The sequence below is a fragment of the Protobothrops mucrosquamatus genome, unplaced genomic scaffold, assembly GCF_001527695.2.
Source record: "Protobothrops mucrosquamatus isolate PMUCROS unplaced genomic scaffold, P.Mucros_1.0 scaffold1377, whole genome shotgun sequence".
Classification (NCBI taxonomy): Eukaryota; Metazoa; Chordata; class Lepidosauria; order Squamata; family Viperidae; genus Protobothrops; species Protobothrops mucrosquamatus.
The window spans coordinates 366,925-390,922 of record NW_015387566.1 but is presented as its reverse complement, the minus strand read 5'-3'; the positions used below and the strand labels follow the sequence as shown (position 1 = coordinate 390,922).

The 23,998-nt window shown below is 39.4% G+C and overlaps 2 protein-coding genes across 2 annotated transcripts in view; one reads left to right on the top strand and one right to left on the bottom strand.

Moving 5' to 3' along the window:
- The window catches only part of ATIC (5-aminoimidazole-4-carboxamide ribonucleotide formyltransferase/IMP cyclohydrolase), a 67,198-nt gene extending 65,978 nt beyond the window's left edge, over positions 1-1,220 (top strand). The window contains exon 16 of the mRNA XM_015821654.1: positions 358-1,220. Within this exon, the coding sequence (XP_015677140.1) occupies positions 358-477 (120 nt within the window). The 3' untranslated portion in view covers positions 478-1,220. The remainder of the gene's footprint in view (positions 1-357) is intronic.
- Positions 1,221-5,427: 4,207 nt separating this feature from the next.
- FN1 (fibronectin 1) overlaps positions 5,428-23,998 on the bottom strand; it is a 124,494-nt gene continuing 105,923 nt past the window's right edge. The window contains exons 36-47 of the mRNA XM_029285178.1: positions 22,910-22,997; positions 20,865-21,041; positions 19,941-20,030; positions 19,583-19,762; positions 18,733-18,822; positions 16,826-17,289; positions 14,921-15,059; positions 11,281-11,445; positions 9,270-9,395; positions 8,320-8,426; positions 7,870-7,962; positions 5,428-6,350 (exon numbers count right to left, since the gene is read on the bottom strand). Of these exons, the coding sequence (XP_029141011.1) occupies positions 6,276-6,350; positions 7,870-7,962; positions 8,320-8,426; positions 9,270-9,395; positions 11,281-11,445; positions 14,921-15,059; positions 16,826-17,289; positions 18,733-18,822; positions 19,583-19,762; positions 19,941-20,030; positions 20,865-21,041; positions 22,910-22,997 (1,794 nt within the window). The 3' untranslated portion in view covers positions 5,428-6,275. The remainder of the gene's footprint in view (positions 6,351-7,869; positions 7,963-8,319; positions 8,427-9,269; positions 9,396-11,280; positions 11,446-14,920; positions 15,060-16,825; positions 17,290-18,732; positions 18,823-19,582; positions 19,763-19,940; positions 20,031-20,864; positions 21,042-22,909; positions 22,998-23,998) is intronic.

Here is a 23,998-nt window from a genome sequence, read left to right as displayed (position 1 = left end):
CAGCGGGCAGGACTGGCCTAGGGGTATTTTAAATTGGTTTTAGCCAAATTTTAGTAGAAGCGGCCGATTTAAATATTTATTTTTAATGATTTTTTAAAACTTTGTATTGTATTGTATTAAACTGTTTTTAAACTGGCTGTAAGCCGCCCTGAGTCCTACGGGAGAAGGGCGGGGTATAAATATAATAATATAATAATAAAAATTGACTCATATTTATGATGGTTGCAGTGACTCTTATGTGATCACCTTTTGCAACCTTCTGACAAAGTCAATGGGGAAGCCAGATTCAATTAACAACCATGTTACTAACTTAACAATTGAATTGATTCACTAAACAATTGTGTCTTTCTTTCTCAGAGTGGAGTCCAGTTCATTGTTTCCCCGTCTGGTTCTGCTGCTGACCAAATTGTGATTGAAGCCTGTGATGAACTGGGAATAACTCTTATTCATACCAATCTTCGCCTATTTCACCACTGATATTTAAAAATCAGTATTTCAGAGCATATTCTTTATACAATCTGCTAAAATCTACATATAACATGTTGAGAGTACTAAAGTAAAATAAAAAGTTATGAAAATTTCTTGAAAATAAAAACGCAAAATTATCAATAGTAAATCTGAATTCTTTAAGAACTTGGCATGGATGTGATTTCCATCAACACATAAAATCAATTCCCAGCTAAGAATTGTACATACTGGAAATTTGTTCTTTTAAATTAGTGAACTTGACTGAGATGTTCATTAACAGTAGAATGGCAGTTTCTCCTGAAATTGATTCCAGGTGGATAGAAATATGGTGATTTCTGGATGGAACAATTGTCCAGGGAAGCAGTATAAGAAATGGGGAAGGAGGATGTTGACATCTCTTTAGTATTATTTGTAGATGTATCCATCTCATCTGAAATTGATGCCAGAAAACTGCAGGGATTTGTCCAAGTCAACACTGACCTGAAGGCACGCACACACACAAACACAAAAATGACCTCTCATTAATCTAAGCTGTATGATGACAGCCTTTTCACATATGTGTCAGCATACAAAGTTACATTACTTTTAGCTCTTCCCTTCCTGCAATCCCATCTCTGGTTTCAGCTTTCCATAACATATGCACAAGTCTTATTTATATATATCTGTATATTAGTAGTTCTATATATTATTTGTCCTGGAACTTCTTTATTCTTTCTAAAATTGTGAGACAATAAAGGGCTACAAGACGAACGTGAATGACACCAATTGTTAAATTAATACAAATGATAGAAGTATCTTTTGCCTTTTTGACAGCGTGATAGTACTTGGAAAAAGGATTATTTGTATGTTGTATTAATTTTTTGTCTTGTTTTAAAATCTCCATTGTGCTTTCTTCTCCTTTGATTAGTTAAAACAGTGTTTTAATAAATGTTTTAATGAATAGCTGACACTTTGGAAGATGGACTCAAGATCCAGAAGCAACTTGACAGAGTTAAATACTGGGCCTTAAGTAATAAGATGCAGTTCAGTAGTAAGAAAAACATGTTTCTGCACTTAGGCAGGAAAAACCAAATGCATCAGTACAGAATAGGTGGTACCTGGCTCATTAGTACTTGTGAAGGATTTATGTTCAACCTTTTCACCGATTGTACCATTTTTAGGATATGGCAGTATTCGAGTACCACTAGCAAGGTGTGAAAAACTTGATGATCAAAAAAACCCAAAAAAACCTGTTCAAAGTTGCAATTGCACTGAAATGACTTATGACCATTTTTCACACTTATGACCATTGCAGCATGCCCAGGGTCATGTGATTTATATTTGGATGCCTAGCAACTGATTCATATTTATGATGGTCACTGTTCCAGGGTCATGTGATCCCCTTTTGCAACCTTTTGACAAGCAAAGTCAATGGCAGGGCTGCTGGTGGCCAAGTGCTAAGGCGAGACTTCCCTCCCTCCCTATTTCTCATGCCCACCTCCTTTTGAAGGAAGAATTTGAAACACCCCCCCCCCATATTTTCCCTCTTCCATATATTCATCAAACAAGGAAAAGCCTACAGAGACAGAAAAGACAAGCTGCTGAGTGAACTAGCTTAAAAAGGCACATTCCCCTTTAAGAATTAGCTACTGGCTAGAAAGGAAAGTTAAGGAGCGTAGCCGGCACTTAAGGAAGAAAAAAAAATGTAAGTATTGGCTGCCGGCTAAGGCAGCCTCCCCAAATGGCTCCATTCATAAATAAAGGAATGCTACAGGCAAAATCCATTCAGGAGAAAAATACTTCAAAATCCCTTGCAGCAAAACTTACAGCTAACAATAGTAGAGCAATAGAAGCTAACACCAGCCATCAGCCAAATAGAAATTGCCAAATACTCCCTAAGAACACAAAGCCCTCATTGCACAAATCCCAGAACTTCAAAGTCACAAAAGCACATAAGAATCCTTCCACTCTCCGTCTCCTCCCTCCCTCCCTCCCTCATCCCGTGTCCCACTTCCAGCTGATACTACCTTTCTTCATTCCTTGTGGAGGGCAACCCCTCCCCTGCTGCATTTCTTGCCTGTTTGTTGCTGTCAGCACAGGTGGCTGCCACAGAAGTTGTAGATCGGCTCATGGCCGGCCTGCTTGACCTGCTTGACCTCCTCTCCTCTGCCCTCCACCCTCCTTCCCCTTCGGTGCCTGCCTCCTTTTATAGCCTCTCCTGCCTCCGTCCCCCTCCTCCTCCTTTCTCATGGGGGAGGGTGAGCCAGAAGGACCCTGGGGCCTTTGCCTTGCCCCAGCCACTCTGCAGCTCCAGAGGACTCTCACAGTAAGTCCTTGCCTGCACTGGCTTTCCCTCCCCCACTACACTTGGCTAGGCAGGGTTTGCCTTGCCACTCGTTAATGTACCACTGGTTGAAAAGCCCTGTCCTAGTGGACCACCACGTATGTATGAGCCAGCAGTATGCTGCAACTTCCTCAAAAGCCAGTGCAGTCCCAAACTGCATCAACAGAGGGATAGCATCAAGATCACAAGTAGTGATAGTACTGGTTTATATTGCATTAATGAGGGCACACTTGGAATACTGCATCCATTTCACTATAATACAAAAAAGATGTTGATATTCTGTAAAGTGCAGAAAAGAGCAACAAAGATGATAAAGGATCTGGATCCTAAATCATACGATGAACGGTTGAAGGAGCTAGGTATGTTTACCTAGCTATCAAAGAGAGGGATTGGGGGGATATAATTGTTTTCCAGTACTTGAGAGGCTATCACAAATAAGAGAGTTGGGGGTGTTTTTCTGCTAAGGGGACAGGACAACTTCACCACATCAAAGGGACAATGGACAGGGCCATGTACCGTCAAATCTTGGGTGAGAATGTCCTTCCCTCAGCCAGGGCATTGAAAATGGGTCATGGATGGGTATTCCAGCATGGCAGTGACCCAAAACACGGCCAGGGCAACAAAGGAGTGGCTCAAGAAGCACATTAAGGACCTGGAGTGGCCTAGCCAGTCTCCAGACCTTAATCCCATAGAAAATCTGTGGAGGGAGCTGAAGGTTCGAGCTGCCAAATGTCAGCCTTGAAACCTTAATGACTTGGAGAGGATCTGCAGAGAGGAGTGGGACAAAATCCCTCCTGAGATGTGTGCAAACCTGGTGGCCAACTACAAGAAACATCTGACCACTGTGATTGCCAACAAGGATTTTGCCACCAAGTATTAAGTCATGTTTTGTGAAAGGGTCAAATATTTATTTCACTCATTAAAATGCAGATCAATTTATAACTTTTTTTAAATGTTTTTTTTATTTTTTTGTTGTTATTTGTTGTCTCTGTTAAAATAAATCTATCATTAAAATTATAGACTGATCATTTATTTGTCAGTGGACAAATGTACAAAATCAGCAGGGGATCAAATAATTTTTCCCTCACTGTAAGTCATTGGCTTTGTAACTTTGAACAGTCACTAAACAAAGCATTGTAAATTCATGTCTACTTGCAGTCCTCTCCTGTTGTAGGAAATGAGCAGACTGAGCTTGAGGGAGGCATCAAACGTCATGAGTCTCGAGTCCCTCCACGCCCACAAAAGAGCTAAGTCCACCCACCTTGAATTTCATTGACTCTTTTCTACTGCCAATTTGCTTTGATCGTTAGTAGTTCAGATTCTTGTAGAGAGCTTAAGCTTACAATAAACTTTTATGTTCATTTGAGCTGCCTGATTTTCCTTATTTCTCATGCTTGACACCTGTGTAGACCAGTCAAGTACAACTATGTACTGTTAACTGGGTAGGATATATGTACATGAGTCACAAGATATGAAGTCTGTACCGCCCTTTCAGTTGATAAAACCCTGTAGCCTGACCTGCTGATGGTGAGAGTCAAAATGTTTGGCTCCCTCACCTAACACAGAAATGGGAAAAGATACTGAAACATAATGGCCTAAGCAACTTCTTCAATTTGATATATTGCTCTCAACGTATTTGTTGTACCAAGGTGCTTTGGACTGAGCATTCACATGTACACTGCTCCTGTTAAGGCCTCTCTTAAAGACACCTGTGTCTTTGCCTTCATAACTGCACAGTAGGCTCAAGCTCTTGAAGGCTGCTCACAACCAAGAAAGAAAGGTTGTCATAGTCACAGTCACATCTAGTGCAAGGAAAAGGGCTAGTTTACAGAATCTTGGGAACTGGATTGTCAAAGTTGAATTGCTAAGATGCCTACTAACTTCTATCGCTACTCAACTTGCCATAGAAACGGGGGAGGGGTTGGTAAGCGTAGGGAGGAAATGGGACTCTTAAGAAGCCGTCCAGAGATTGTGAGCCTACAAGAATGCTAAGGTCACTAACACAGGTGTCTGGTGGAGAAGTGGACCTTTCTAATAACAAACCAAAGCAATGTGGGCAATGTGAACACCCAGTGGGTGGAGGTTAAGGGAAACTAATGTTAACTAGCTGGTTTTGCTTCTTCAGTTCCGAGATATGTACTCAATAAAGTTTTATCTTTTATGGCACTTCAAAGCCTTGAAGATTCCTTGATTTTAAGTTTGTTAATCGGACAGTTGACATGGTTATGCATACTTTATCTCCCATTTATAGGCAAATGATAGCCCTATCGGACTATGATCCCAGAAGCCTAATAATTCCTAATAATTTACTTGCAGAAATTTACTTTTCCATTCTGGTTCCTATGTTGATGGACCAAAATGTGAATGTTTAAAAAGACAGTTAAAACTTCCACTCAGGTAGAAAGTTCACTAGGCAATAATGGGGAAATAATCTACTATCAATCTCCTTCAGAGCTTTATTTTGAGAAAAAAAATAGGGAATTAAAGAATTTAGCAAACTTTCTACGGCTAACTATAATTCCTAATACCAGTTCTCTATAGTTCTATTCTGTTTCTGTGTGCTGCTAAAAATAACAGTGGTGTCAGAAGTGATTACAGATTGCTGAGCTCAGTAATAAGAAAAATTCAGACAACAGTTCTAAGAAACAGTTTGGTGAAACCTTTTATTAAAAGAATTGTCTCTCATAGCAGAAAGCTTTGGCACTTACAGTATAAAAAATAATCACTGACCATAATTATACCAAATTTTTCTGTCAACGATATACTAAATGTCTTTAATGTATTTTCTTGTAGAAAAATATAAAGACATTTAGAGATGGAGGGAGGAGGTATAAAAGGAAATTGATGTTGATAAATAACAGTACAAGATACATATATACCGCTAGGGTAAAAAATTAGGATCATTTATAAAGATTAAGGCTGTGAATATTATAAATATCACAGCAATAGGATATGCAGTTCCTATTGAAGTCTGCATGGTTAGCAGAACATATTTCTTTTTTTGATTTTCATTTGAATTTTCATTTTCTCTCTCCAACTTTTATGGGCCTCAGGGTATTTATGAATTGCTGAGCATTTATTATTAGCAATAGTTGCTTTAAGGAAAATATGGAACAACACTGAAAGTCTTTGAGAAAAGAATGGACAACATATCTGCTTCCTTGCTGAAAAGAAGATTTGAAATGCACCAGGACTGTTCTCCTTTGGACAAGCTGTGAATTGAGCAAAAGTGAAGTGCAGCTGTTGTAAGGCTATCAGGCCTGGGATAGGAAAATCCAGATGACCACCAGAGGGCAGAAAATAATGTAAAGTGTTTTGTATCTCTTTGCTACAAACTTGTGGTCATCCAGATTTTTTGAAGCTCAAATATGATAGCTGAATGCTTTCATTACCACAAGATAAGATAGATCTGCTTTCTCCTAGTAGCATTTATAGTATAGTGTTGGCTGCAACCTCTTCTTGCTTGATGTTAAAATCTTGATAATTAATCTCCACGTCGGTTCTGTGCATCTGAGTGTGGATGTAAGGGATAGAAGCATTCAATTGGACAATGGATATTCTGCTGGAGGAAACATGGATAAATATAATTAGCAGTCATAATGTTAAAAGGCAGCAAGTATCTTACTGAAAGTGTAGACAGTCTGAACAACATTTATACTGTAGGCCAGAGCTTTCTGGCTTGGCAGCCTGGAAGGAAAGAGAAGAGCAGGGAAATGTGCGTGTGTACCGCCCATAAGCGCATATGCAAATGGACATATGCACGGTGGTGGCATAGCATGCGCATGTAGGTCATGTGCACCCACACGCATATGCAAATGGACCCCTGGCGCCTGCGCAAATGGGCTGCTGGAGCCCACACAAATGTGCAAACGGGCCATTGTCACTCACACGCATGCACAAATGGGCCGCTGGCGCTCACGTGCAGGCACAAATGGGTCGCTAGCACTCGCATGTCGCTGGTGGTAGTATTAGTGCCCGTGCACATGTGTAAGTGGGAGGCCTCGCCAGCTATTCCTGTAGGCTCTTCATGAAAAATCTTAAAATAACCATTTGATTTCAGAAAAAAAATTCAGTGTGCCTCACCATCTGCAGCAACCTGAGATTAGATCGAAATACATGTGACATAGGATACATGTGACATAGGATGTAAATTCTGCCCTTCTGTACTTAGATCCTGATGTTTGACCCAAATACATAATCACAGACTTCGCTTTTTAAATGCACTTTTGACCACCTATGCTAATGTAATTGCTGCTTACATTACATAGAAAAGTGCTTTGCATAAAGTGTTTTATATTTTGTTTAAGCCTTACCTTTTCTAGTTTATATTACTATAATTCTATCATGTAGAATGCAAATAGATCCATATAATTTACCAAAGTGAAATTATTTGAAATCTAACATAGCTATTTTTTTCCTAATATTTTCCTACAACTGCAGGGTCCACTTATTTTGATAAGTGTTGATCCACTGGTTGGGACAGGAGTTGACCTACCTATGACTTGCCCAAAGTCACCAAGTTGGTTTTCATTTTTAAGGCAGGACTAGAACTCATCGTCTCCTTGTTTCTAGCCTGGTTCCTTAAACACGAGACCAAACTGCTTTTAGTTGAATTCTAATACAACCATCTTTCAAGTATCAGTCTCCTCCTTCAAGTAAAAAATCTTGAAATCCTAAATATAGTGGAAATCTATGACAGACAAAGGCTGCCAGATTATACAACAGAGTTTACTTACTAATATGTACTTCCTATAAATCATGTTAAGAAGCTGTGAAATTTGCTTTTAGAATGGTTAGTATATATGCTCCAATATTTTGGCCAATGGATAAGGCAAAAGGACTCTGAGCACCAAAGACAGAGTTTCATATTTATTCTTATACAGTAGAACACTCCCATTTCACAGAAGGCAAATGGGTGACATTGTGAGAAACACACAGTAATATTCACCCATCATCCAAGGACAAAATATGCAAACGTAGTTCCTGCAGAATCAATTAGTGGAAAAATACTCTATCCTTAGTATTGATTAAAATTTAAGAGCCACATATGATCCTATAGATGTCAAATGTTCACTTACAGTGTTTGTGCTTTGTTGCTCTCTCTGTGAATAGGTTTGACTAGGAGAACCTTCAGATGCACCAGGTCTATGGCAATTGTCACAACGCCAGCCCTGTACAAATGTAAAAAAACCGCAAACCTGAATAAGGGTATTCTTGAGGGTATTTTCAAATGTTGTTAGACTTCACCTCCTTCTTGAACTGGGTCTTAGTAGTTAGATTCCAAAAGCATTTGAGGAACAGAAAGAAACCTGCTTTCATGTACAGATTTAAATGAGATGGCTATACAATGGATTATGGAAACAATATAATTTCAACAACTCCAAGATAAGCATTTCAGCAGATTTAATTTAAGGTTTTTATAGCTGCCCACTCAGATATGTCTTATGGGCTGTTCTTATTAAAACATTGCTGCAAATAACTATTTATGAAAATAATGAAAGTTTTATATATATAATGGAAATACCTACCTGTTGTCCTCCGTAGCAAGTACATGAGCAGATAGCCCCAAGATATTCTTTCTGCCACTGCTCTCCTACATGATACATCTTGCCATCCTCATAACAAGTTGCTTCATCTGCAATCAATTAATAAATCTTTCAAAAATTGGAGGACTACCAATGTTTTGTTAACTGATGGATGCATTGTCATTATCTCATCATCCTAAAACACTGCCAAACTATTCTTAAATAATTAACTCTATAGTTTTCTAGTATGAGCACATTTTTGCAGATTCTTTCCCCATGATTATCTATGAAGAAAACATTTCACTGAGTTGAAAATAATTACAGAAATCATTGTATCCACCCCCTCCTCAGTTTGAAAATATCTAGCAAAGAACTCATCACTTCATGTGGAAGCCTATTCTATTGGCTGACAATTCACACAGTTCCTTTTGGTGTCTATCCTGAACCTCCTCCCTCATAGCTTGAATCCATTGGTGCTGGTCCTGCCCTTTAGAGCAAGAAAGAAGTTCCCTCCCTCTTAGAAAGTTAGACGGAAAAGAAAACCCAATTCCAGAACTCTTCAAGTTTGTCAATAGTGTCCAGTCTGGTACTCCAAAGCCATATGTGGATCTCAAAATCCTCCAATCCTGATTACATCTACCTTTCTGGAAGGGCCCTGGTCCACAATCCACAGGCCAAGTGGCAGCCTTTAGTCTGTCATAAAAAATTGGGAATCTGCATTCCACAAAAACGTTGGACTCCTGCTGCAATTTATGGGTGAAGGAACTGTAGCTCCATAATGGCTGGGAGGATAGTTGTAGGGACTCTACAAATGTATCAGGGCATGAACTTCTATTACAGTAGGAATTGTATCCTAAGTTTTTATATTTAACTATTTGAATTCTGAAAAATAATCTATATATTTCTATTTAATACAACATAAATTAGAGACACTATTCATGAAAAATACATACGAGGGTCACACTTGAATTCTCCTTTTCCATTTCCAAGGCAAGTGCAGCTCATCACCTGGCCATTCTCTCCATGCCTATCCCACTTCTCACCGATTTTATAGTTTATCCCATTGTCATGACACCACTCTGAATGAACCAAAGTAATAAGTGGAAGTTGAATCATCTGCAATTGCAGCATCTTTTAATACAAGTTGATTGTAGTACTGCCTGTCCCCTGAAACTGGTTTATTGGTGATAGAAAACTACACAGAGCAACATCAGGGACTGCCACAAAGAAGAGGGAGTCAAGCTATTCTCCAAAGTGGCTGAAGGCAGGACAAGAAGCAACGGGTGGAAACTAATCAAGGAGAGAAGCAACCTAGAACTAAGGAGAAACTTCCTGACAGTTAGAACAATTAACCAGTGGAACAACCTGCCTCCAGAAGCGGTGAATGCTCCAACACTGGAGGTTTTTAAGAAGAGACTGGACAGCCATTTGTCCGAAATGGTATAGGGTTTCCTGCTTGAGCAGGGGGTTGGACTAGATGACCTCCAAGGTCCCTTCCAACTTTATTATTATTTTTATTTTTATTTTTTTTAATTATTATTATTATTATTATTATTAATTATTATTATTATCTTAGTTGAAAAAGCAAGAGCTCTGCTCCAGGGCCATTGAAATGAAATGACAACTTAATCATAATTGGACATCTTAAGAAAGCTTGGCTGCACATCCTGACTGGCTCAAGGTTGACTCAGCCTTCCATCCTTCTGAGGTCGGTAAAATGAGGATCCAGATTATTGAGGACAATTTGCTGACTCTGTAAACCGCTTAGACAGTGAGCTGTAAAGCACTATGAAGTGGGATATAAATCCAAATACTATTGCTATTTATTATCAACAACAGTCCTTCCCAAGTAAATTTCAGACAATATTTCCTACCTTTGCAAATGTGAATTCTTGCTTTAAGGTCAAACCAACTTAGTAGTGGTGTTGAAGGACCCTGATTCAATTACCAGTGTCTTTGGATGCACAATACCTAGAAAATCCCTGTTTGAGCCCCAGAACAGCTCCTTCCAGTGAGCTCAGTGACTAACTGTGGATAAGAGTCCCACTATGACCTGTACTCAAATGTGTAGCAATTTACATATTCACATTCCAGGGTCAGCCAAAATTTCTTACTAAAAGTTCATCTCAATACCTGATTTACTATTGTAATATAAAATACATCATATGTAATACATAATTCAAGATTATTGTTGTTGTCTTAGCAAGCTTTTTGACTCCACAGGGTTGGAAATGCAGGGGAATAACTGCTCAGTGTAATCCATAGTATGGTTGAATCAATCAATTAAGGTTCCAGGTTGGATTCTAATGTCTGCAAATGCTTACAGTTTGCATTGTGTGATTGTCTAGATATAGTGATGGAGTAGGGCCCTACGCTGACACTAAATCATAATTAGGCAAAGGTAATTTTCTGGCTAGGACCATACTACCCTCAAGAGCAGCAACATAATCTGAGAGTTCTGATAAAATTATAATGTTGGTGGAATTGCATGTGACAGACATGAATGGGTAGGTTGAGTGACAGGACAATGACTGGCTCAAAATTCCCCCAGTGAATGACTAGAAGCTTGAGTCATTCTCCCTATACCTTTAAAAAGACATAATCCTGACTCTCAACATGCAAGTTGCACCATGTTTGTACATTCCCTGTTTCTGAATGTCTTCGGAAGAATAATCGGAGCTTTATTTACCATATTTATGATTAACTGCTACATGCCAACCAAGAACTCTGCTTTCAAAATAACATGTCAATTGCCAGTAATAAAGAGTCACTAATAAAATAAAATATAGGAATACAAATGTGTAACAAAGTAATTTCAAGTTAGATGACAAAGTGGACTACAAAAAAGGGAATTTATGAACAAAGTATGGGCATTATTCTGTTGTAGAAAGATTATTTAAATTAATTCTTAGAGTTCAGTATGTCTTAACTATTAGAAAAAGAGATGCACAAGAAGGTACTCACTTGAAGAATCACATCTGAAATGTCCACTACCAAGGCCTAAACACTGGCACCACAATTTGAATCCCGTTTCAGACATCCTTTCCCATTCATCCCCAATGGAATAGAAAGAACCAGTGAAGGTATCATAACATGCATCATCAGTGGGTGGGCTTAATCTTTCAGAAACTGGAAAGCAAAGTAAATAAACATTGTTACATCTTAAGTTCTTCCTTCCCTACATTCTGCAGGTAATGATGAAACCTCTCTACACTCCTTACAACAGATACCTCATCATAATTACATGCCATGGAATTCCCACTCAGATTCCCTTGTTATTTCCAAAATAAATCAGTACTTCCCACTGTAAGAGGCAGCATATTTAAGAATTGAAATGCACATTCAAGGATTAGGTTCAGACTGTAACCCAGAAAGGGGAACTGAACTTGCCAAAGGACTAGCTGTTTCCTTCAAATGGTCTAGCAAGCCAGCTCTCAGTAGCTCAACTTCCTTATCTTTGCACAATCTCATCTCTTTACAGAGGAAAAAAAGAGAGATCATCAATCTGCATTTCAGGAAAAAAAATGCTTTCTTCTGTAGAGGGACATGGAAAAGGGAGAATGTTGAGACCTGCCCTAAAATTCATTATTCTTGCTTGTATCCAAGGCTCTCCAATGGAAACATCCTTTCTTAACTGACTGTAAATGCTCCTACTGTATGCAGTTATGTTCCCATGTTGAACTCTGTGTCTCATATGTAAAGTTTCTATGACCCTTGCAATTCCTAAGGCTTTTCACTCCTTGAAGAGAATCCCTGGAAAGAAGATTTCAAGTTCCACATGCCAAGGTTACAGGGAAGAAAAACGCCCACATTCAGTGGCAGAGAGACTCCTGTACGTGCAAAATGTTCTAACTTTCTAGAGAAAACTCTCAGAAGACATTTTGGGAAGCTGCTGCTAGCCAGGACAAATGCTGAGAGGAGCATTTAGCGTTATAGGAAGAATTTAGACTGTGGATGTCTGCCTTTTTTAGATACTCAGACCAACTATGAAGAGATTGTAGCATCCATATCATGTCAGATTGGGGATGAGGATTCTTCTTATCATTAAGGCTTTTCCCTTTAAATGCATTTTTTCTTAATGAATTTTTTTTAACAGAGAAAAGCTTTCAGTTGTGTGGGCGCTCCCATCTGCAAATGAAACAGCAACCCCAAATATTGGGAGGTAGTCCGAGGAAAATAAAGTATTGTGAACAGGTTATTTTAACTAGCCTACTAGCCTACATAAGAACTGAAAAGCTATGGTAAGTTAGGATCCTGGACTAAGAACAAGAAGCATTCCCCCCTCAGACTAAATTCCCTTCATGGGGCTGTTGTATAGGTAAACGAGACTATGTGTGTGTATAAGACTCTCTAAAGGATGTGTGTGCTCTCTAAAGCAGGGTTTCCCTACCCCCAGTCCGTGGACTGGCACTGGGCTGCGGCATGCCAGCATACAAAACCACACCCCCTCCGGTCCACGGAAAAACCTCTCTCCACGTAACCTGTCCCTGGTGCCCAAATGGTTGGGGACCTCTGCTCTAAAGGACTAGGAAGATAACACGAAATCAGTACAATCATTAACTAGTAAAAGATTTTTAAAAAAGGAGTCCCTGTAGGTTTTACTCCATTAATCATAGCTGACTTTAGGGGGCNCCAAGTTGATTGGAAGATGTGAACCATGACCTTACAATAAGGGAGTGGAAAAGGCTTGGAATATTAGGCATAACGGAAGAGAAGCAGATCTAAGCATTCCCCCATGCTGTGCTGACGCATCTGTAACATTAATAAATGCTTTTAGGAAAAAACATGCCTGAAAGTCCTTTTAAGTGTTTCGTTACTCAGACACATGACAGCCTGGGCTTCCGGCTGATGCTGTGTAACGCCAGGTCCGTGGTTAATAAAGCCCCCCTCATTTATGATCTGGTTTTGGAGGGGGAGGCGGACCTGGCGGGTATTACGGAGACCTGGCTGGGCCTAGGGGGGGTGCCCCTCGTTGAAATGTGCCCGCCAGGTTACTGTGCATTTCACCAGCCGAGAGCCCAGGGTCGGGGTGGTGGCGGTTATTATTAAGGAAGGTCTGGACCCAAGAGAGACCACTGTGCTGCAGACTGCCGGTTGTGAGTCCCTAAGTGTGAAGTGGGGTCATGGGAGGCAGCAGGGCGTGCTGATTGTGTACCTGGCTCCCCGCTACGTATCAGCAGCCCTACCCGAGCTTCTTAGTGTGATAGCCGAGATGACGATTGGGACCCCCAGACTGTTAGTCATGGGGGATTTCAATCTGCCATCGGTAGGTGAAACATCTAAGGTGGCTCGGGAGTTCATGGCCTCCATGACGGCCATGGACCTGACCCAATTAGTTGGTGACCCTACCCACACCGGAGGACACACACTGGACTTAGTTTTTGCCTCTGGCCAGTGGTTGAGTGATCATGGTTTAGGGGAAATAGAATTTGAGCCCCTGTCATGGTCAGATCACTCTCTCCTTCGGCTGGCCTTCCCAACCGCTACACCCCACCGCGGGGAGACAGAACAGGAAGTGACAAAATGGTTCCGCCCCAGGCGCCTGATGGACCCTGAGAGGTTCCAGACGGAGCATGGGCCAATACCTGAGATCCTGACCCGCGGCTCGACTGAGGACCTGGTGGCCGCCTGGAATAGTGCGGCCGTGGGGGCCCTGGACCGGGTCGTGCCTTTGCGGCCTCTCACCCGATGCTGCTTGGCTCCTTGGTTTTCTGAGGAGCTGAGGGTGATGAAGCGTCGGAAGAGATACCTAGAGGGTGTTTGGAGGACCACCCGCTCCGAATATGACTGGACACTGGTAAAGTCCCATTTAAGGGCTTACCTAGTGGCGATAAGAGTGGCGAAACAAAACTATTTCTCCGCTCTTATTGTGTCTGCAGGTAACTGACCTGCCGCCCTGTTTAGGGTGTCCCGCTCCCTCCTTCATCAGAGGGTCCGGGACGCCCCCCTGCAGGGTCGGGCAGAGGAATTTGGGTGTTACCTGCATGACAAAATCGATCAGATCCGGGACGGGTTGGCCTCCGATTGGACTAGTTCAGACGGGCCAACGGAGGCAGGTCTTGAGTCCACTTTCTGGGAAGAGTTNGCCTCCTACCAAACACCTCCCTTCGACCAGTCCGCTCCCACAGAGAGGGCCTCCTTAGGGTGCCGTCGGCCAGACAATGCCGGCTGGTGACCCTCAGGGGGAGAGCCTTCTCTGTGGCAGCTCCTGCCCTCTGGAATGACCTACCCGACCTACATACAGTTGCGGACCTGCGCCTTTTTCGCCGAGCCCTGAAGGCCCATCTATTCCGTGCGGCCGGCCTGGCGTAGTTTGATTATGTTTTAGTGGGGGTTTTGTATGGGGTACTTTTAGAGCAGGCCTGTTATTTAATTTGATTTTAGAACAGAAACTTGTGTATATTTATCATGGTTTTTATTATTGCCTGTTCACCGCCCTGAGTCCCGTAAGGGAGATAGGGCGGTATATAAATTCAATAAATAATAATAATAATACTGAGCCACCGCACCTCTCCATCAACTAGTAAACAAATCAAAAAATGCCAATGATTGTGAAATAAAATTAGCATAAACATAAAAGTAGAATCTTCTCATTTCCACTCACCATTATTGCCCACTGTGACCATCTCTTCAAGAACTCTGTGTCTTCTCTGATTTTTAACTGCTTCTACTATGATGTTGTAGGTTGCCCCTCTAGTAAGACCCGTAAGAGTAGCACTAGAATATACACCAGGAACTTTGATCTGTGGTTTGAGAAAATTTTGTTTAAAACAGTTTTTAAAACTTTCTTGCTTTCTAGCAATATAGGAAACTGATTCTTATTTTTTTTTTCCAGGCAGTGAGCCATTTAGCAAAAAACAAAAACAAAACAACAACCCAGGAGGAAGGATTTGCATTATAAACTTTAACTAACTTTCATATTATCGTCATTGTGAGCAATACTGTTTCCCTTCCTCTGTGTGCCTTTTTAGACAACAGAAATCTACCCTGGAATCTAATATTAGCCTTTTTAATTCACAATTCTTGTTAATTTCAGTATGATTTTCTTCAGTGTAAACATGTTTTGATTGGCAGCTCATTGCTTTGCACCTAAATGTGCTTACTCAGATACAAGCTCTACTGAGGTGGCAGCACTCAGCAGACTTTAGCTGAATTCAGAAGGGCAGTACTAATTAAATACAGATAGGAGAGTATCAGGTGATCCATATCTCCAGATTAAACTGGGAAATTGAACAAACTTTAGAAGAAGCTACTTTGACATTTTTTGCTAAGAAAATTACGTAGCCCTGTTTATGTAGTCACCAGAAGTCATTCTTAAGCAATTTTTGCTGTTATCAACTGTTTTTTTATTTAAAGCCTACTCTCTCTAATATTAGTAATTATTTTCCACTTATGTTCAATTAACTGGCTCACTTTTTTCATTGCACTGCTTTATTTTTTTCAGCATAGATCCTTCTTCGTGTTACACTTTAATCTTTTAATCCAGTTATTGTTAGACAGCATGGTAACAGAACAAGTGCTACTATTTACAGGATAGATATACAACAGGAATCCCAAGTACAAAGGCCCTACAGGTGGCCCCTGAAGCTTCTGCAAAAGTGGTCACCAAATTGTAATTTTCACCGTCTCAGCAGGAATACAATAATTCTCTTATCTATTTTCATTTATCTTTAATCTTGATCGTACCTACCTCTTGGTCTTAATCATGTCTGATTGGAATCTCCAATCTTTCACTTAACATGCAGCCATTGGCATAAAAAAGGTTATACAGCACTGCTTTAGAGCTTACCTAAGTAAGCTGTATTCACAGAACATACTTAACCAGAACACTTCCCCATTTACTGTCTAGTGTTCATTATCTTGGCCAGGGTCTTTTTTTCTGACTTAGGCTGTTGTACAAACCCATCTTATTGGGTTAATTTAGAGTCACTTTATTGTGTAAAATGAGAAAATAAGTAAATTCAATAGCTTATTAATAAGCATGTGGTATGAATGCAGCAATCAACTCACTTTTTTTGATGTACACCTTGCCAATTTCTAGCTCTTTCCATTCTAGCCTCTAAAATACTGGTTTCTTACCAGATTTACCTGGCTTTCCTATTCATCTCCCTTCCAAACTCTGCTGCGAATAGTTTCCATGTGAAGTTGCTCTATAAAAATCCCTTTTTCAAGATTTTTTTGTCTGATTCCATATTTAGAGCTGTTGGTCTTCCAATCTTGCCATTTCTGGTCTCAAGAGACTTCAACCTATATTGGACTGTGGTTTCTCAAACTTACGACTCTCTCCTTAAGAAACACATTAATCCTCAACCACAGGCAGCACTACTGCTTACCGTCTTAAATCCTCATTGTTAAATGATAACTTCATCATATGTAAATTTCATTGTTGCCCTTAGTGAAAACACATCAACACAGCTGGTTCAGCTTACCAGATCTTATACTGAAGCTAATATTAAAGTAAAAACAATATGGGCACATTGTTTCATCACTGATAGTTCATCTAAGTTACCTCAGTAGGTTCTTCTTCATCACTAACAGGCTGGCAAGAAATAATGTATTCGGAGCTATCTGTATAAGGTGTCCATGAGATAGTTGTCTGAGAAAGTGCTTCCTGGGGCCTTGTGTAATTATCCTTCAATAGAAGGGTATGATGATAAGAGGGTTTGTCAACATCAGGAACTTGAATGGGATGACGGATCACCACCACTGGTTGTTCTTCCCTACTTGGTTTAGCCCTTCCTGGAGTTGCTGGAGTTGTGGGGGTTCGAGACCCAAATTCTTCTACAATGACTTGTTGACCTGGGTTGCTCAGGATGGAGTGCTGACCAGAAGAACCTGGAATTGGGATACCATTTCCATTGTCATACGGGTTGTTTGTGAGGTAAGGTACATTCTCCAGAACAGAAGGCACATCCAAGATCTCTGTCACCCTTTTACCAGGATGCGGTGGAGTTACCAGCCGGGGTAGCTCATCTAGCCAAAGAAAGGTTAGAAGCAGTGAAAGCCAGGTGCTGAAAGCTCCAGCAAGGGTTCCATTTGAGATGGAGGAAATCTGCCCCATAATATCTTAATTCAAGCAATTAAATTTTAGCAATATTTTCAAAAAAGCGACATTATTCTGCAAAGCCTGGTTAAATTACTCTCATAGCATTTGAATCAAAAGGCAAAAGAAAGCATTGGAATTTGGAACTAACGCCAAATTAGAATGACAACCAAAGAGCTTTGAAAGATCCATAAAAAGCAAAAGTCCCATTTGCCAAACTACTGAATTACTTCGATATCTATAAATAAATGAATTTAACATCTTAACCACCTTTACTGCTATACTGCTTTTCCCCAAAAAAAATTCTTAAGGGAGAAATATTATATATTGCATTACACTTGGGACATGTTTACAAAATCAGTTCTCCTAAGATGTCAACCCTTGGATCCCCATCTATGCTTCAACACTGAATCTACAGTGTCAACTGGAGAGCCAACAAATTATTCATAAGAGTTTTATGGATCCACTTCCTGCCCTTTGGTTATGAGGTCATATATAAAACAGCAGTTCTCTTTCACCAATGAATGCATAGTTTCATGAAACATGGATTAATTTATTTGTTATAAATCATTATTTTTCATAAAATATAAAGTAGCTGATTTAGACCTAATGAAAGCACTAAAAATAATGAAACAGGGAGAGAGCAGGAAAGATATTTTTAACCCACTGGAAGCAATAATCCAAACCAAATTATCTCCTTTTTTGATTTTACTGATTCAATGGAAATAAGGAAATATTAAACTGTAGTTGAAATCTAATTCAACACTATAATATAAAATTATCTATTTACCTGTAGTTAAATACTCTTGAACAGAGAGAATTTTCACTCTGAATAAACTAGTATAGCAAGAGTGGTCAATTTTTTAAATAATAGAATAGTTTTTTAAAAAAAATAAAATAAATAATCATTCTCAGAGGTTTTTGATATCATAGTAAGAAAAGCTGATTTTGTAGCCAATTTTGGGTGAAATGGTATGTTTTTGAGATTTTAGCACTCAAAAGTCCTTCATCTTGCAGAGGGTGAGTGGAGAAACTGATCCAACTTCTTTTGGGATGTATGTGGACATTTGAAGTGAACTAAAGCAATTTATCTGGAATACATATATTATACCTTCTGCCAAATTCAGAGGCTAGACAGCACTTTAATTCAGTCATTTTCAAAGAAAATTCAGCAGAAAGATTAACTAAATCCATGAAATGATAATAAGCTAGAATTCTACTATATTTTGCATAAATCAACATCTAAGTAATCACAGGTTATAAACAATGTTTATATGTTACAAAAGTATACCATGCAATGCTATGTAATATTTCTCACTGAATTGCATAGGATTTATTTGAAGATACAGGAATGAAATCTAGGTTAATATTACCTGTTCTTTTCCTTCCAATCAATGGTTCACTCTTCTGATTATTCTTCACAGCAGTTATATAAATGATATATTCTGTCCCTGCCTCCAGATCTGATGGAAGAAAAATTTAAAAGGACACTGCAGCCAGTTCAGGATTTAAGATGTTCAGAAAGGCAAAGCCTGCTCACTTTTTAATAATCAAACTATAAGTTTTATCTATTTCTGTAGCTTTATTGCTTTACTTTTTATTACTTTTGTCTAATATATGTTATGTTATCTTAAATATTTTATGTTGGTGGTATACAGCGTTATAGCATTATTAGTGGTATAAACCATTACAAATCACTTTTAAAAAAAACCAAATTTTCATCTGCCTTCTGTCCCCAGGATATATTGTAGTGTATCATGCAATAAGTACCCATGTGGACTATTCTATTTCAGATCTAAGACAAGAAAGATTAGTTATAATCGGAAAACATGTTAGGATGGGATCAAAATCTAGCCTTCAAAAATTAATCACTAGGTCAGGAACACATCCTAGTTTTGAAAAGCAATGCTTTACTTCATCTCCTAAATAATGTATTATTACTACACAATAGACCAATTCCAATTTGATTAGACTTTAAAAAAACTTCTTCACAATATTTAGAGGTAAAAAGACTCCAAATTCAATCCTCACAATATTAAAGTGCAGCTGAGGAAATCTTTCCTGTAAACCCAGGGAGCCAATGCTATTCCTTGTACTCCAGCAGTTAATAGTAGTTTCAAAGGCTCATTGTTATTTCCTCTGACTGCAGAGATTCTAAATGCTGCCAAATTACATTTCCTCAATACTGTTTGATGATCCAGCTTCATTATGAAAAGTTCATACCTGTGATAGTGGCCTCAGTAATACCAGGATGAGGACGAGGAAGTAGCTCCCTGGTTGGGCCACCAACTTGCTCATATTTGATTATGTAGCCTGTGATCTTGGCCCGTGGTGGTTGCCAATTGATCAACAAGGAGTTGCTTGTAGTTGTGAGGAAGTGCAGATTGGACGGTGCATCAATGGCTAAGGAACAAAAACATTTAAATAAATGTTAGTTATTGCAATTTCCATGTATTTCAGACACTGTCATATTTTTTTTTTCATTCTCAGAAGTTGGCTGGAGACAGAAACCAGTCACAAAGGATTGTAAAGAACAAAGCTCTATATTCAGCGCATAGGAATTTTTGCTCAGTATTATTACCAGTGAAAGCATCAAGTTCTGCTGGGGAGCTGCGAGCATTCTCATTCAGCGCATAGATATAAATCTTGTAGTCAGTGCCAGGTTGCAAGCCTGTAAATCAAATAAAGCATTAAAAATAAATCAATGGTGCTTTATGTAAAGTTCTGATTAGAGGAAGCCTACATACTAAAATATGTAGCAAGGAGTTAAAGAAATCCAGTTTACAAAGCTTAGAGTAGAAAAACTGAGGTAACCTTTGTTGCTTTGTTTTGATATTATTATAGATATCTGTCTTCAAATCCCTGCACAATTCTGAAATGAAGAAACAATAACTAAGGGCACTATGGAAACTGAAGGAAGGAAAATTGAACTAGATTATAACGATCACCTGGAGCCTAGGGCAGAAGATATGATGGCAGAAAAGAAATGAACAGGCAGGGAAGCTCTAAAACCTGAACCTCCACAATCACAAAAGACAAGAAGGGAACCAAACTGTTTCCCGGACCTCTATAAGTTGCACAAAAAAGAAAATTCCACCAATGATTGCTTTTCTCCTACCTACTGCATGGTAATGAGATGGGGGAAATAATTTATTATTATTTCCCATAGGAAATGTGACCCTTAATATTTGCAACTCAGAAGACAGGGAGCTCTGAAGAAGTTATCCCAGGGGAGGAATTATAAATACTGAAAACCATACAAGATTTGGTCCTTCAGCTGTAGCAAAATCAATGTTTTCTGAATTCTCCTTGGAGCTGCTCAGCTGTTTATAGTATTCTAAATGTGGTAATAAAAAATGGACAAAATATCCTAGGTTAAGGTTTAAGAGCTAGAAAGTTACCGGAGTTTTGTTTTATTTTGTTCTGCATGATATCCTTAAGCAATATCCTTCCTACAAAATATTATCATAAAACTTTTCAAGGTACAGAAATGATGCTCACATACCAGTAATGGTGTAGGTTCTAACATCAGGACTAATTGTTCTTTGAACTGGATTCTGACCACCTGCAGGGACGGCATCTATCTGGAAACCTGTGATTGCCTCTGTCTTGGTGCGCCAGGTAATTGTGATGGTTCTTTCTGTGACATCTGTGACACGAGCCCTACGGGGAGCACTAACATCTGCACCAAAAAGGTGGAATGTCCATCATTAATATAATGGTCATACTGAGCTTAGAAGTTTCCAAGAAAAATAGATTAAAATAAATTGCAGTCTACGGCCCAGAGATTGATTGATTGATTGATTTCATATAACTGCCCTTCTCAATTAATAGATTCAATATTCAATAGATAGAATCTATGTTCTATGTTCAATCCAATTGATTCTGAATGACAAACAGCATCACAATAATTAAATCCGAAGAAACACAAAATCAGTTACAAATTATATGTAGGGGCAACTAAAAATTATCATAATAATTACATAAAAATTAGCAGTGCAACCAGATAATGGAGCCCCTAACATTTTCAGGACCCCAGGCTCAGGCACATAGGCAGGTCTTTAAAATCTTATGAAAGGCTAATAGGGTTGGGGCCATCCTGAGCAGCGAAAGAAGATTGTTCCAAGGGGCTGGGGCTATTGCTAAGAAGGCACTCCCTCTGGTCTCCACCAACTAACAGCATCCCCAATCAATTAGACCAAATTGGATGGGTAGAAATTATTGGGAGAAGATGGTCCCTTTGGGAACTAGATGCCAAGCCATGTAGCGCTTTAAAGGTGACAATCAGAACCTTGAACTGCATGTGGAAACACAATGGAGCAGCTCCCAAAGTAGTACTGTTACATATATGGTGTAAAAGGCACCATTAATTAACTGTGCAGACAAATTCTGTATCAACTTCAAATGCTTTTCAATGGCAGCTCCATGCAGAGCTCGTCACAATAATCCAAATGAGAGGTAACACTGGCATGAGTGACTGAACAAAGCTCCCCGCACCAGGAATAGGGCACAATTGGCACACAATCTGAAGATGTGCAAAGGCCCTCCTATCAAAGCTGTCAATTGCTTTTCAAGCAGGAGCCACAAAGCCTGTCTAAGGCAGTGCTACCTCATCCAGTACCAAAGATGGAAGAACCCTGTTCCCAGGAGAACTAAATAACCAAAGCCAGTCTGTTTTGCTTGGAATGAGTCGGTGACTATTGCACCTCATCCAGGCCCCTAGAGCCTCCAGATACTGGGATAGGATATCCACAGCATCACTCAATGTGTCTGGGGTGGAGATCTATAGCTAGGTATCATCTGCATATTGATAATACCTCACCCCAAATGACTGGATCATCTCAGCCAATAGCTTCATGTAGATGTTAAATAGGAGAAGAGAGAACCAACCCCAGGGGCACACCACACAACAGGAGCCATGGGTTGGATCTCTCCTCTTCTATTAACACTGACTGAAATTGGTCAAGAAGGAAAGAGGAAACCAGGATAGCTGTTTCTGTCTTGGTAATTCCACAACCCTGAGTTCCAAATATTCTCCTTCGTTAATTCCACAAGAATGTAACAGTAGTCTTATTGGATTAGCAAAAGCCTAGCTCCTTGTCCACTGTCTCATAATGCATAATGAAATGACTACATAGATGCCTAGAGAAGAATATGAGGACAATATCATGCCAATATCCCTACATGACTATATTTCAGTGTGTCTGAATCTCACGATAGTGCACAGCCATCCTTCTTAGCTATTGATAAACACATAAGAGATCTATTTATTTGTTGAATCCCCTTTTAACATCTTCAATGCTGACCACATCACATCTTGTAGTAATTCAGTTATGTGTGCTGTGTGAAGTGGCATTTCCTTTATCTGTCTTGAATTTTGTACCATTTAACTTTACTGAATAACATACAATTTTGTTATGTCAAAGATGGAAAATGACTTTATGTATTTTGACAATGCTCCCTTCTTTGTACTTATAGCCTAAAAAGCCACAGTGTTTCGCCTTTCAGCTCAGTGATTTATGGCAATTTTGATTATGTGGGCTCACTTACTTTCCAGAGTATTAACTACACCTTGGGTAGGTCTGCTGGTCAAAGAATCCTTCAGTGCATAGATACTAACTTCATATTTAGTTGCCACCTAGATATTAAAAAGAACATGTGACGTTAGGAATTTTGCATCCTTCAAAGAAGCTGACACACAAGCCATTTCAGTAAAGAACCTCAGTTCCTAACATCATTGTGTATCTACTGTATTCATGTCTAAAGTGGGATGAGGATTTTTTTTCAACCAAATGATTCTCTACTTCTGCTCCATCAACCCAAACATTAATACCCAAGCCTAATGTGGATATGGCTTCTATTAATGGACTAGGAGGGAAGACAACACCTTCTCTCCTTACTGCAGTCTCTTGGTCTTCAAATGTTGCTTTTAAGATTTTAAAGTTATGGGGAATGCCTGAAATGGAGAAGAACAGGAAAAGAAATTCCTATCTCATCATACTGGTGCCTATCCTTATTTCTCCTTTGGTATCTTAGATGCTCTACCAAGAGAAAAAAGCCTAAAGCTTGGATAATTACCCTATACAACATGCTACATATGTGAATGTCTTTATACTACCTTTAAAAGATGGGTAATCTTTTCTTTCAAAAGATTAATGCTAATTATGAAGGATGAAACACAGGGGAAATGTTCGTGTATAATTTATATCTTCTAAATAATTACCCTCTAGTCCAATTCATTTTCTAAATATATATAAAACTGTATTAAAATCAGTGAGCAAACACGAGCACCAGGGAATATGGTAAAATAATTTAATATTAAAATTACTAATTAAAACACCAATTAAAAAACGCCTAGCTTTCGTCAGCTATCTGCTGACGTCCTCAGGGCTCAAAATGTCAGTCCATGGGAGATTCACTTTTATAGTTTGACCAGTGTATGCGCACGGCTCCTTGACCTCGTTATTGGGCCGGCCATGACTAGGCACGTTCCTGACGCCGGTTCCTTGGCAACAGCTTCCTCCCTCCCGCACCTCTCATTCGCACAGCTATCATCAGGGAATTCTTCTTTTTTAGAGCTAGATGTCAATGGGAGATCTCCTTTCACACACCCAGATCCATCTCCTGTTTTCCTTTCCG